We start from the raw sequence: 16,041 nt of genomic DNA on the forward strand, positions 1-16,041 counted from the left end.
TTGTACCAGATAAGGACTCCCTCATCTTACCACAACCAAATCTACAAGTGCTTTGGCATTAAAACCATCTTTTACTTTGGCTCACCTGCTGAAAAGGAGGATGTGTCTCAAGGTCTCTGGATTTCAGCCCATCTCAGCTTCTCTGAGATTTGGACCTTTCAGTCATCCTGTTTCATGCATCTTCAACTGTTTGCTTTCTATAAATCATTTCCTTCAGCGTACAAACATTTCCTTTTTTTTTTTTTTTTTTTTTTTTGGTTGCACTGGGTCTTCGTCGCTGCGCAGGGGCCTTCTCTAGTTGCGGCAGGTGGGGGCTACTCTTCGTTGTGGTGCGTGGGCTTCTCATTGCGGTTGCTTCTCTTGTTGCAGAGCACGGGCTCTAGGCGCGCGGGCTTCAGTAGTTGTGGCACACGGGCTCAGTAGTTGAAGCTCACGGGCTCTAGAGCGCAGGCTCAGTAGCTGTGGCACACGGGCTTAGTTGCTCCACGGCACGTGGGATCTTCCTGGACCAGGGCTCGAACCCATGTCCCCTGCATTGGCAGGCGGATTCTTAACCACTGTGCCACCAGAGAAGTCCCCAAACATTTCCTTTTATCTTCAACTGTAGATAATAGTCTCCTGTGACAAACGCCCCCCCCCACCCCCAAACCCCCTTCAGCAATCATGCTACTCTTATGCTCACATTTGCAGCCAAATTTCTTTTAACAGTTGTCAGCATATGCCATCTCTAGTTTCTAACCTCCCATTCACATCTTCTGATCTGGCTTCTACACCTACCATTTCACCAAAACTACTTTTGTCAGCAGTAACTCTGTCACTTCATCTAATGAACATCTGATTAAACCTCTCAGTAGCTATCAATACAACTGACCACTCCCCCATTCTTGAACCTGCCTTTTTCTTAGTTTCTCTGATGCCAAAATTGCTCTTGGATTTTCTCCAACTTCATTTATCAATCCATTTCACTCTTTATTTTTTTTTTAGTGTGGAATATATTTTAACACATTCTTAGAAATAAAGAATTATAGGGCCTCCCTGGTGGCGCAGTGGTTGAGAGTCCGCCTGCCGATGCAGGGGACACGGGTTCGTGCCCCGATCCCGGAGGATCCCACATGCCGCGGAGCGGCTGGGCCCGCGAGCCATGGCCGCGGAGCCTGTGTGTCCGGAGCCTGTGCTCCGCAACGGGAGAGGCCACAGCAGTGAGAGGCCCGCGTACAGCAAAAAAAAAAAAAAAAAAAAAAAAAAAAAAAAAGAAATAAAGAATTATAGAGGAAAGTGGTTATCACAAGGAAGAGAAATCAAAACCCTAGAATAATTTCACTCTCTTTTATTGCCTCCTCTCCATCCTGCTAACATCGAAACATAAGAATTTGTCAGAGCTTGGTCCTAAGTTCTCTTTTATCTCTCTACACTGTTTATCCAGGTGAGTTAATTGATTTCCTTGGCTTCAAATACAATCTGTAGGCCAATGGCTCCTAAACTTACTGCTTTAGTTCAGAGCTCTTTTCTGAAATATATACTTTTATATCAAGTGCATCCTTGACTTACTCACTTTGATGTCTCAAAGAGGTCTGAAACCTCTCATGTTTAAAACTAACCTAGAAGGACTCAGCCTATGTGCTTTTGAGACTTGATATAAAGCAACCAAGGCAGTGGAGGATTAGCAAAAAATAGATATATAGATCAATGGACCCATACTTATTTGGCCAATTGATTTTTTTTAAAGATTTTTTTAATGTAGATCATTTTTAAAGTATTTATTGAATTTGTTACAATACTGCTTCTGCTTTATGTTTTGGTTATTTGGCTGTGAGGCATGTGGGATCTTAGCTCCCCGACCAGGGATCGAACTTGCACCCTTGGAAGGTGAAGTCTCAACCACTGGACCACCAGGGAAGTCCTGGCCAATTGACTTTTGAGAAAAATATCAAAACAATTCAATGGTGAAAGAATATTCTTTTCAACAAATGATGTTGAAACAACTGGCCATCCATACACGAAAAAGATGAACTTCAACCCGTACCTCACACCATATGCAAAAAATAACTCAAAATGAATCAAAGACGTAAAAGTAAAACCTGAAATTATAAAACTTCTAGAAGAAAAACGTAGGAGAAAACCTTTGTTACTTGGGTTAATCAAACATTTCTTAGCTAGAACACAGAAAGCACAAACCATAAGAGGTAAAAATTGATAAACTGAATTTATCAAAATTAAATACTTCTGCTCTTTGTTTTTGTTTCTTTTCTGTGGTGCGCAGGCCGCTTACCGCTGTGGCCCCTCCCGTTGCCGAGCACAGGCTCCAGATGCGCAGGCTCAGCGGCCATGGCTCACGGGCCTAGCTGCTCCGCGGCATGTGGGATCCCGGACCAGAGCACGAACCCACGTCCCCTGCATTGGCAGGTGGACTCTCAACCACTGTGCCACCAGGGAAGCCCAATACTTCTGCTCTTTTAAAAACACCGTTAGAAAAATGAAAATCCAAAGAATGAATTAAAATATTTGCAAAACACATATTTGACAAAGGGCTAGTATCCAAAATATATTAAGAACTCTCACAGATCAATAACAAGAAAACCACCATTTAAAAAAAAAACCAAAAAGCAGCAAAAGAATGAACAGATATTTCACCAAAGTGAACACACAGCTGGCAGATAAATACATGAAAACATACTCAATGTCTTTGGTCATTAGAGGAATTCAAATTAAAATCATAATGAGATGCTATTAATACTTATTATAATGGCTAAAACAATTTTTAAAAATCTGACATTACGAAGTTCTCACAAGGATGGAGGATAACAGGAACTCTTACACACTGCTGGCGGAAATGCAAAAGGGTACAAGCACTTTGGAAAACAGTTTGGCAGTTTCTTATAAACTTACCATACAACCCATCTTCCCATTCCTAGGTGTTTACCCATGTGAAATGAAACATGCCCATACAAGAACGTGTATGCAAATGTTTATAGCAGCTTTTTTCAAAATTGTCAAAAACTAGAAGCAATCCAAATGCCCCTCTACTAGGGAGTGAATAAGCTGTGTTACATCTATACACGGAATACTATTCAGCAGTAAAAAGGTCTGATTTACCGGTGAGTGCAGTCACATTGATGAATCTCAAATGCATTACGCTAAACTAGAGAAACCAGCCTCAAAAGGTTACATATTGTATAACTTAATTAATATGACATTGTGAAAAGATGAAACTAAAGGGACAGAAAACAGATCAATAGTTGCCAGGGGTGGGGGGCGAGTGAGGGAATTAACTACCAAGGGCATCGGGGGATTTTTTGAGATAAGTGTGGTGAATGGTTTCATGACTATCTATTACTCAAAAACAGTGAATTTATGGTATATAAATTATACCTCTGTAAACCCAACTTAAAAAAAATGGTATAATGATCTTCCCCACATACATGCTTTTCCCCCAAGTTTTCCCATCTTAAAAAATGGCATCACTATCCAGCCATTTTCTAAAGCCAGAAACCTGGCAATGATTTTTGAAACTTCCTTTTCTGTCACCCAGCCCCACCCCCACCTATATCAAATCCACCTCCAAGTCCCACCAATTCTGCTTCTAAAACATATTGCAAAGCCATTTTCTAATTTTCCTATCCAAGCTTTCTCCTTAGTGCAAATCATCATCCCCCTCACCTACACTATTGCAGGAGTTTCCCTGCTGGTCTCCCTGCTTCCATTCTTGGCCTTCTCCAACCTAGCTTATGAATGACCCCATATTGATGATCTTAAGTGAAAATTAAACCGTGTCATTGCCTTGCTTTAAACTTTTCAGTGGCTCCATTTCTAAACCCCACACTCGGCACCCATCAGGCCATATATGATCTGACACATCCAATGTAATCTGGCGGCACTACCCTCTACCCTCTTATCACTCCCACCCCTCCCCCATGATATTCTGGCCATACTGGCTTTCTTCCATGTGTTGGATATTCCAAGTTTTTTGCTCCCCTAGCAACTTTGCACATGCTATTCCCTATCCCTAGACTCTTCTTGTTTGCTCTTGTTTTTAATGGCCAGCTCCTTCTCATTATAAAGTTTCAGCTTAAATATCGTTATCTTTAGAGAAGTTTTATACATTTTATAATAGTTTACTCCTGACGTTCTCTTTCATAGCACCTTATTTTGCTCCTTTCCCAATTTACAGTTATGTATTTATAATTTATTTCCTCAATATTTATCTCCCCTACCAGAATATAAGCTCCTAGAAGTCAGAAACTATTTTCTCTTTTTACTTTCTTAGCACATTACCTGACATCAGAGAAGCTAATAAATATTTGTTAAATAAATGTGTTAATTACGAGACTCCTACAATTAAAACAGTAATAAGAATTCAATGTGATCATCACTGAATGACCGGGGCCAACATAACTATCTCTCTACATATTTTTAGGGCCCCCTGAATTAGGCTTAATGAATAGAGATACGTACTACATTGCTGGAGGTAAGTAAGGGTCACCAATTTTCAAAACCATGACTGGGCAAGTAGATGACAATGTCAGCCACCCAGAAAGGCTTACCTCTCCAAACCAATTGCTTGGCACAGAGGATGGAGCTTGGAGTCGTACAGAAGTGTAAAGCTGTGTGTCCACTTAAGGAGTAGCAATTGAGCTTTGCTCCACGGTCACAGAGGATCTTAATACAATCCAAGTTGGCCATTTCACAAGCCACATGAAGAGGGGTTTTCCCATTAGGTCTACAGTTGATTGTAGCATTGTGGTCCAGTAGCACCAGAAGACATTCCACGTGACCAAACAAGACAGAAAGATGCAGGCCCGTGGCCCAGGAAGACTTTAATTTGTAACTAGGCAACCAATAACCTGAAAAAAGAAAGGGAGAGAAAGTTTAACTTCTTGGCCTAGGATTTCTCCCTGTGAGAATTAGTGAGGATTTTTACAAAGTATTTTACTTTCGTCACATTTATAAAATTGGAGGATGATTTGGAAGTTGTAAACTAGTGGCTGATGGATCTGCAAATGTTTAGCTTAGTGGTGTACTTGGATTACTTAAATGGGACAGGGGCTCTCTACTATTCTGTATTATCTTGGTCCTTCATTTACTTTACCTTCCTGGCTGTCCAAGGCATTTGTGTTTGAGACCTTCATTTATGTGACTGCATTTTATTTTACGTGATGATTTACATGACATTCTTATTAAAGAATTTTTTTTAACTCCCAATCATGGTCTTGAATGATTCCAAAGCTGTTACTTACAAGCTTATAATTTTCATTCCATCACAGTTCTTTTTCCCTCTAGTTGTTGCTATTGTCAAGCTAAGGTATGAATGTATTTGATGTCTTTAGAAAATTTGTCACACCAAGATTTTATTTGCCTATCAGTTTATACAACACCTCTTTCCGAAGAATTAAGAAGAATTTATAGCAGCTTACAAATTTTACACAAGATTTTTTTAATGATCTAGAAAATAAGGGCAAAGGAAAAAATAAGGAAGGAAAATAAAAAGAGGTCCAGGGTCAGATAGATACCCAAAATATAAACTGTGTTGTATATATGCTAGAACCACACTGTAAATTTGCCTTTGAACTTCCCAGCAGCCAAAATAAACAGGAAAACATGATATGCTGCACAATTAACTATGCCCACAAGCTATACACAAATTAATTGGTCAGGAGAAGCATAATTGTTCCTAGAACTGAGATCTTAAATAAAATTTTTCCATTAGTTGTTGGAAATCTCTCTCTCTCTCTCTCTCTCTCCCCTCCCACCCTCCCTCCCTCGCACCCTCTCTCTTTCTCTTTCCTTTTTCCCTCTTACCTCTGACTTCTAAACACTGAACTAGTCCTTTTTTCCCAAGTGTCCAATGATTGCCATGTTGACAAGCTATAACAAAGATAACTTTATAAATATTTTTTTCAATGTCAATACCCAGAGCCAAGACATTAAGCTCACTATGAGTGGAGAATGGAAAATAGGTTCAGAAAGATGAAATATTTAATGGCAAGATGAAGATGCAGATATAGCTCAACAGCTTAGAAGAGACTCTAGGGTGGAAACAACAATATAAATTTTAACATGGATAAGTCAGAAGTTTGTTTTTACAATAGGTTGTAAAAATTCCACTACATGAGTACAAAGTAAGCAGATTATGAGTTTCTTTTTTTAGATTTTTTTGGGAAAGATCGTCTTTATTTATTTATTTATTTAAAATTTTGGCCGCACCGCGTGGGATATGGGATCTTCGTTCCCCAACCAGGGATCGAACACACGTCCCCTGCATTGGAAGTGTGGAGTCTTAACCACTGAACCACCGGGGAAGTCCCAGTAGATTATGATTTAATGGTAATTTATTTGAGGAAAAACCTAAGTATTTGAGTTGACAATAATCTAGAAATGAGCCAACAGTAAGATGAAACTGCCCAAATGCTGATACAATCTTTAGCTACATTAATAGGGTATAGCACCCAGAACAAGAGAAATAAAAGTTGTATTCTTCACTGATGAGATGAGGTCAGAAAAATCTAAAATATTGTGAATACTTCTGGGCAACAAAAATGAGCATCTGGAGGGCACTCAGAGGATGATGACCACGTTAAAGGTGGGCCTGGTGATCAGGTATTAAAAGTCTCTCATTGGGGGCTTCCGGGTAAGATGGCGGAAGAGTAAGACGCGGAGATCACCTTCCTCCCCACAGATACACCAGAAATACAGCTACACGTGGAACAACTCCTACAGAACACCTACTGAATGCTGGCAGAAGACCCCAGACCTCCCAAAAGGCAAGAAACTCCCCACATACCTGGGTAGGGCAAAGCAGAGAGATTCCCGCACAGAGGAGCGGTGCCGAGCGGCACTCACCAGCCCGAGAGGCTTGTCTGCTCCCCCGCCGGGGCGGGCGGCGCTGGAGCTGAGGCTCGGGCTTCGGTCAGAGCGCAGGGAGAGGACTGGGGCTGGCGGCGAGAACTCAGCCTGAAGGGGGCTAATGTGCCACAGCTAGCCGGGAGGGAGTCCGGGAAAACTGTGGAGCTGCCGAAGAGGCAGGAGACTTTTTCTTCCCTCTTGGTTTCCTGGTGCGCGAGGAGAGGGGATTAAGAGCGCCGCGTAAAGGAGCTCCAGAGACGGGCGCGAGTCGCGGCTGAAAGCGCGGAGCCCAGAGACGGGCGTGGGACGCTGGGGCTGCTGCTGCCGCCGCCAAGAAGCCTGTGTGCGAGCGCAGGTCACTGTCCACACCGCCCTTCCGGGAGCCTGTGCAGCCCGCCACTGCCGGGGTCCCGGGATCCAGGGGCGGCTTCCCTGGGAGAACGCACGGAGCGCCTCGGGCTGGTGCAACGTCACGCCGACCTCTGCCGCTGCAGGCTCGCCCCGCACTCCGTGCCCCTCCCTCCCGCCCGGCCTGAGTGAGCCAGAGTCCCCGAAGAGGCTGCTCCTTTAACCCTGTCCTGTCTGAGCGAAGAACAGACGCCCTCCGGCGACCTACACGCAGAGGCGGGGCCAAATCCAAAGCTGAGACCCAGGAGCTGTGAGAACAAAGAAGAGAAAGGGAAACCTCTCCCAGCAGCCTCAGAAGCAGCGGATTAAAGCTCCACAATCAACTCCATGTACCCTGCATCTGTGGAATACATGAATAGACAACAAATCATCCCAAATTGAGTAGCCAGGAGTCAGTGCTGTGCCTCTGAGGTGGGAGAGCGAACTTCAGGACACTGGTCCACAAGAGACCTCCCAGCTCCACATAATATCAAACGGCGAAAATCTTCCAGAGATCTCCATCTCAACACCAGCACCCAGCTTCACTCAACGACCAGCAAGCTACAGTGCTGGACACCCTATGCCAAACAACTAGCAAGACAGGAACACAACGCCACCCATTAGCAGAGAGGCTGCCTCAAATCATAAAAAGTCCGCGAACACCCCAAAACACACCACCAGACGTGGACCTGCCCACCAGAAAGACAAGATCCAGCCTCATCCACCAGAACACAGGCAGTAGTCCCCTCCACCAAGAAGCCTACACAACCCACTAAACCAACCTTAGCCACTGGGGACAGACACCAAAAACAACGGGAACTACGAACCTGCAGCCTGCAAAGAGGAGACCCCAAACACAGTAAGATAAGCAAAATGAGAAGACAGAAAAACACACAGCAGGAGAAGGAGCAAGATAAAAACCCACCAGACCTAACAAATGAAGAGGTAATAGGCAGTCTATCTGAAAAAGAATTCAGAATAATGATGGTAAAGATGATCCAAAATCTTGGAAATAGAATAGACAAAATGCAAGAAACAGTTAACAAGGACCTAGAAGAACTAAAGACGAATCAAGCATCGATTAAAAACACAATAAATGAAATAAAAAATACTCTAGATGGGATCAATAGCAGAATAACTGAGGCAGAAGAACGGATAAGTGAGGTGGAAGATAAAATAGTGGAAATAACTGCTGCACAGCAAAATAAAGAAAAAAGAATGAAAAGAACAGAGGACAGTCTCAGAGACCTCTGGGACAACATTAAACGCACCAACATTCGAATTATAGGGGTTCCAGAAGAAGAAGAGAAAAAGAAAGGGACTGAGAAAATATTTGAAGAGATTATAGTTGAAAACTTCCCTAATATGGGAAAGGAAATAGTTAATCAAGTCCAGGAGGCACAGAGAGTCCCATACAGAATAAATCCAAGGAGAAATACACCAAGACACATATTAATCAAACTGTCAAAAATTAAACACAAAGAAATCATATTAAAAGCAGCAAGGCAAAAACAACAAATAACACACAAGGGAATCCCCATCAGGATAACAGCTGATCTCTCAGCAGAAACTCTACAAGCCAGAAGGGAGTGGCAGGACATACTTAAAGTGATGAAGGAGAAAAACCTGCAACCAAGATTACTCTACCCAGCAAGGATCTCATTCAGATTTGATGGAGAAATTAAAACCTTTACAGACAAGCAAAAGCTGAGAGAGTTCAGCACCACCAAACTAGCTTTACAACAAATGCTAAAGGAACTTCTCTAGGCAAGAAACACAACAGAAGGAAAAGAACTACAATAACGAACCCAAAACAATTAAGAAAATGGGAATAGGAACATACATATCAATAATTACCTTAAATGTAAATGGACTAAATGCTCCCACCAAAAGACACAGACTGGCTGAATGGATACAAAAACAAGACCCATATATATGCTGTCTACAAGAGACCCACTTCAGACCTAGAGACACATACAGACTGAAAGTAAGGGGATGGAAAAAGATATTCCATGCAAATGGAAACCAAAAGAAAGCTGGAGTAGCAATTCTCATATCAGACAAAATAGACTTTAAAATAAAGACTACTAGAAGAGACAAAGAAGGACACTACATAATGATCAAGGGATCAATCCAAGAAGAAGATATAACAATTGTAAATATTTATGCACCCAACATAGGAGCACCTCAATACATAAGGGAAATATTAACAGCCATAAAAGGAGAAATCGACAGTAACACAATCATAGTAGGGGACTTTAACACCCCACTTTCACCAATGGACAGGTCATCCAAAATGAAAATAAATAAGGAAACACAAGCTTTAAATGATACATTAAACAAGATGGACTTAATTGATATTTATAGGACATTCCATCCAAAAACAACAGAATACACATTTTTCTCAAGTGCTCATGGAACATTCTCCAGGATAGATCATATCTTGGGTCACAAATCAAGCCTTGGTAAATTTAAGAAAATTGAAATTGTATCAAGTATCTTTTCCGACCACAATGCTATGAGACTAGATATCAATTACAGGAAAAGAGCTGTAAAACATACAAACACATGGAGGCTAAACAATACACTACTTAATAACGAAGTGATCACTGAAGAAATCAAAGAGGAAATTAAAAAATACCTAGAAACAAATGACAATGGAGACACGACAACCCAAAACCTATGGGATGCAGCAAAAGCAGTTCTAAGAGGGAAGTTTATGGCAATACAATCCCACCTTAAGAAACAGGAAATATCTCGAATAAACAACCTAACCTTGCACCTAAAGCAATTAGAGAAAGAAGAACAAAAACATCCCAAAGTTAGCAGAAGGAAAGAAATCATAAAAATCAGATCAGAAATAAATGAAAAAGAAATGAAGGAAACGATAGCAAAGATCAATAAAACTAAAAGCTGGTTCTTTGAGAAGATAAACAAAATTGATAAACCATTAGCCAGACTCATCAAGAAAAAAAGGGAGAAGACTCAAATCAATAGAATTAGAAATGAAAAAGGAGAAGTAACAACTGACACTGCAGAAATACAAAAGATCATGAGAGATTACTATAAGCAACTCTATGCCAATAAAATGCACAACCTGGAAGAAATGGACAAATTCTTAGAAATGCACAACCTGCCAAGACTGAATCAGGAAGAAATAGAAAATATGAACAGACCAATCACAAGCACTGAAATTGAAACTGTGATTAAAAATCTTCCAACAAACAAAAGCCCAGGACCAGATGGCTTCACAGGCGAATTCTATCAAGCATTTAGAGAAGAGCTAACACCTATCCTTCTCAAACTCTTCCAAAATATAGCAGAGGGAGGAACACTCCCAAACTCATTCTACGAGGCCACCATCACCTTGATACCAAAACCAGACAAGGATGTCACAAAGAAAGAAAACTACAGGCCAATATCACTGATGAACATAGATGCAAAAATCCTCAACAAAATACTAGCAAACAGAATCCAACAGCACATTAAAAGGATCATACACCATGATCAAGTGGGGTTTATTCCAGGAATGCAAGGATTCTTCAATATACGCAAATCAATCAATGTGATACACCATATTAACAAACTGAAGGAGAAAAACCATATGATCATCTCAATAGATGCAGAGAAAGCTTTTGACAAAATTCAACACCCATTTATGATAAAAACCCTGCAGAAAGTAGGCATAGAGGGAACTTTCCTCAACATAATAAAGGCCATATATGACAAACCCACAGCCAGCATCGTCCTCAATGGTGAAAAACTGAAACCATTTCCACTAAGATCAGGAACAAGACAAGGTTGCCCACTCTCACCACTCTTATTCAACATAGTTTTGGCAGTTTTAGCCACAGCAATCAGAGAAGAAAAGGAAATAAAAGGAATCCAAATGGGAAAAGAAGAAGTAAAGCTGTCACTGTTTGCAGATGACATGATACTATACATAGAGAATCCTAAAGATGCTACCAGAAAACTACTAGAGCTAATCAATGAATTTGGTAAAGTTGCAGGATACAAAATTAATGCACAGAAATCTCTGGCATTCCTATATACTAATGATGAAAAATCTGAAAGTGAAATCAAGGAAATACTCCCATTTACCATTGCAACAAAAAGAATAAAATATCTAGGAATAAACCTACCTAAGGAGACAAAAGACCTGTATGCAGAAAATTATAAGACACTGATGAAAGAAATTAAAGACAATACAAATAGATGGAGAGATGTACCATGTTCTTGGATTGGAAGAATCAACATTGTGAAAATGACTCTACTACCCAAAGCAATCTACAGATTCAATGCAATCCCTATCAAACTACCACTGGCATTTTTCACAGAACTAGAACAAAAAATTTCACAATTTGTATGGAAACACAAAAGACCCCGAATAGCCAAAGCAATCTTGAGAACGAAAAATGGAGTTGGAGGAATCAGGCTCCCTGACTTCAGACTATACTACAAAGCTACAGTAATCAAGACAGTATGGTACTGGCACAAAAACAGAAAGATAGATCAATGGAACAGGATAGAAAGCCCAGAGATAAACCCACGGACATATGGTCACCTTATCTTTGATAAAGGAGGCAGGAATGTACAGTGGAGAAAGGACAGTCTCTTCAATAAGTGGTGCTGGGAAAACTGGACAGGGACATGTAAAAGTATGAGATTAGATCACTCCCTAACACCATACACAAAAATTAGCTCAAAATGGATTAAAGACCTAAATGGAAGGCCAGACACTATCAAACTCCTAGAGGAAAACATAGGCAGAACACTCTATGACATAAATCACAGCAAGATCCTTTTGGACCCACCTCCTAGAGAAATGGAAATAAAGACAAAAATAAACACATGGGACCTAATGAAACTTCAAAGCTTTTGCACAGCAAAGGAAACCATAAACAAGACGAAAAGACAACCCTCAGAATGGGAGAAAATATTTGCAAATGAAGCAACTGACAAAGGATTAATCTCCAAAATTTATAAGCAGCTCATGCAGCTCAATAGCAAAAAAACAAACAACCCAATCCAAAAATGGGCAGAAGACCTAAATAGACATTTCTCCACAGAAGATATACAGACAGCCAACAAACACATGAAAGGATGCTCAACATCTTTACTCATTAGAGAAATGCAAATCAAAACTACAATGAGATATCATCTCACACCAGTCAGAATGGCCATCATCAAAAAATCTAGAAACAATAAATGCTGGAGAGGGTGTGGAAAAAAGGGAACACTCTTGCACTGCTGGTGGGAATGTGAATTGGTACAGCCACTATGGAGAACGGTATGGAGGTTCCTTAAAAAACTACAAATAGAACTACCATATGACCCAGCAGTCCCACTACTGGGCATATACCCTGAGAAAACCATAATTCAAAAAGAGGCATGTACCAAAATGTTCATAGCAGCCCTATTTACAATAGCCCGGAGATGGAAACAACCTAAGTGTCCATCATCGGATGAATGGATAAAGAAGATGTGGCACATATATACAATGGAATATTACTCAGCCATAAAAAGAAATGAAATTGAGCTATTTGTAATGAGGTGGATGGACCTAGAGTCTGTCATACAGAGTGAAGTAAGTCAGAAAGAGAAAGACAAATACTGTATGCTGACACATATATATGGAATTTAAGAAAAAAATGTCATCAAGAACATAGGGGTAAGACAGGAATAAAGACACAGACCTACTAGAGCATGGACTTGAGGATATGGGGAGGGGGAAGGGTAAGCTGTGACAAAGTGAAAGAGCGGCATGGACATATATACACTACCAAACGTAAGGTAGATAGCTAGTGGGAAGCAGCCGCATAGCACAGGGAGATCAGCTCGGTTCTTTGTGACCGCCTGGAGGGGTGGGATAGGGAGGGTGGGAGGGAGACGCAAAAGGGAGGGGATATGGGAACATATGTATATGTATAACTGATTAAATTTGTAAAATAAAAAAAAAAGAAATGGCATATTCAAAAAAATAAAAAATAAAAAAAAAAATAAAAGTCTCTCATTTAAGTGAAAAGAACTACCTACGCACCACTCCTGGGTATTTATCCTACAAGTACATTCACTCATGTGTGAAATGCCATATAAGGGCCACTGTATTACACAACTCCCAGGAACACTATTTGCACTGAACTCTTTATGAAGAGTATGAAGTTCCCGGGAGTTATAAATCCTGGTAACCTGGCCCGGGACAACAACATGCACTACACTACAGCATTGCTCTTAATGGTTAGTGATTGGAAACAACCTCAATCTTCATCAATAGGAGAGTATTTAAATAAAGTATGTACATCCGTACAGTGGAACACTATACAGCCATTACAAAAAAGGGGGCAGTTCTGTGTATACTGGTATGGAAAAAAATCTCAAGATGTATTATTGAGTGAGAGAAGCAGGGAGGTGAAGAGTGTGCATAAAGGCTAACATGTAAGAAAATATTTATAAACACCTAACACAAGAAACTGGTTGCACTGGTGGGGACTGGGGGACAAGAACATAGATTTACTTACCCTTCAATGCTCCCCTTGAGCTTTTAAATTTAGTACCCTGTGCATGTATTACTATTTATAAAAATAAATAAAATTAAAATAAACTGTTGTGCTCCTGGCCAGGGGGAAAATAATTTAGTTTTACAAAGGCCATTTAGGGCTTCCCTGGTGGTGCAGTGGTTGAGAATCTGTCTGCCAGTGCAGGGGACACGGGTTCAAGCCCTGGTCCAGGAAGATGCCACATGCTGTGGAGCAACTAAGCCTGTGCGCCACAACTACTGAACCTGCACTCTAGAGCCTACAAGCCGCAACTACTGAAGCCCGCGCGTCTAGAGCCTGTGCTCCGCAACAAGAGAAGCTACTGCAATGAGAAACCTGTGCACTGCCAACGAAGAGTAGCCCCCGCTCACCGCAACTAGAGAAAGCCCATGCACAGCAACGAAGACCCAATGCAGCCAAAAATAAATAAATTTATATTTTTTAAAAAAAGAGGTTATTTATAGGGTTATGCACAATGTTGATTAATCCTGAGGGAATGAATGCTCCCAACCAGAAGTTTGTTTTTCTATGGCTCACCCTCCAACCTAGACAGACAGACAGACAGACAGACACACACACACACACTCACACACACTTTAATCTCTTTTCATCTCACTCAGAATTCTAGGGCCATTTTGCTTTCTCGTCCTCCCAACTCTCCCCTTATCCAAAGTTGTTCTTTAAAAAGAAATCCAAAGTTAATTTACACTAAGGTCTAATAGACTGAGGATTATTTAAAGTGTGACCCTCTTAGGATTATCTGAATTTATGTAGGAATCTGTATTCATACAATAGAATTAAGTTCTAATATACTAATTCCAGACTTCAGACACTGAAAAGGGAAGGTATTTGGTGATATGGATTTTCCCTGGTAGAGACAAATAGTTTCACAGATAGTCTGGACTGGGGAGGATCAACCCTGTGCCTGTGTGTGTGTGTGTGAGTGTGTGTGTGTGTAAATAGATATGCACACCCAATACATTTGTATATATCCATATATACATCTCCATTTAGCTGTGCACATTGAATCTGTGTTCCAAGCATAGTTTTTAAGCTATATGGTATGCAACCTGCTTTTGATAAGGAATGAATCACTTAACACCAATACTTAGTCATCTTAATACTCAAATTTCCTCTACAAGCAATTTGCAAAGACAGCCTCTTCTAACTCTCTTGCAAAGAAGCTGGTTCCAGATCTGAAAACTGGAGTGTGTTTTGCTTGCCAATTAACGGCAAAGATTAGGCAGCTCTATGCAGCAACTGATTGGAAACTCAAGTCTGCTTCTGCAGTGGTAAGAAAAATGATCTCAGAAAGGAAGCAGCAGAGAGCTGATTAAGAAAACACCATTTTGATGTAAAATCAAAGAAACACAGAATGTTAGCGCTGGAGGGAAGATTATCCAGTCCAAGCCTTTCATTTTCCAGATGAGAAAACTGCCACTTTTTCAGCCTGCTAGAGCCATAAGTCGTCTGCCTCAGTCCAAGCTAATGGACTCAGAGTATCTGCAATGCAGGGTTTCCATCTGTCTTTGTCTTTGTGGAAGTAGAATAGGTTTAGCGCCAAGCCTGCTTCACAAATCATAAGGAAAGAAAGAAGATCCCGAATTCATCTATATGTCACATCTCTGATATGGAGATACATTTGCTGGTTGATTTTTTTTTTCTTCCTCCTAAATCCCCAGTAGCACTTAGAGAATCTATCCTACCTGTTTATTACATGAATCGGTCATCCTTGACCTCTCATTCAGTTTCATCTCCATGTCCTATAATCATAATCATTAACCAGCAAATTGGGCTCAGAGATGGCCAGGTGTTGGAATTCAGCCAACCTCATAAATGGAATTGTGCCTACAATTCACCTCTCCTAGAAAGGAATGTGGGTGGTAGGAACGTAGATGGGTGGGTGGCAGCAAGACCCCTTAGCTGGTGCCCCTAGGAAGCTGAGTGGAGAGATAGGAAGAGAATAGATAGTCGGATACAGATCAGGGTCTGTCGCAATGTATCTTGAAGCTGCATTGCAGAACTTTGGTGGGGGGTAGTGGGGAGGAGTTTCTGGATAATTCAAGCCCTTGCAAAGCAGGAAAGCCCACTGCAGAGACAGAAGCAGTCCACAGCAAACAGGCCACACACATACAGTCACCACCTTTAAATGACGATACGGCCACAGGTCACTGTGTACCAAGTGTGGAAACAAGCAGGAGTGTCCTTTCCACCACACCTACCCTCACTGAGAACCAAACCTGAGGTAATGCCATTGCCAAAAAACCACAGTGATGCA

The 16,041-nt window shown here is 41.0% G+C and overlaps 1 protein-coding gene across 4 annotated transcripts in view; it reads right to left on the reverse strand.

The window, feature by feature from the left end:
* Window positions 1-16,041, reverse strand: part of ASB4 (ankyrin repeat and SOCS box containing 4) — a 129,186-nt gene that overhangs the window by 51,834 nt on the left and 61,311 nt on the right. For all 4 annotated transcript variants that reach the window (XM_060107606.1, XM_060107607.1, XM_060107605.1 and 1 more), the window contains one exon: window positions 4,542-4,841. In XM_060107606.1, the coding sequence (XP_059963589.1) occupies window positions 4,542-4,841 (300 nt within the window). The remainder of the gene's footprint in view (window positions 1-4,541; window positions 4,842-16,041) is intronic.

Source organism: Mesoplodon densirostris, chromosome 9, assembly GCF_025265405.1.
Source record: "Mesoplodon densirostris isolate mMesDen1 chromosome 9, mMesDen1 primary haplotype, whole genome shotgun sequence".
Taxonomy (NCBI): Eukaryota; Metazoa; Chordata; class Mammalia; order Artiodactyla; family Ziphiidae; genus Mesoplodon; species Mesoplodon densirostris.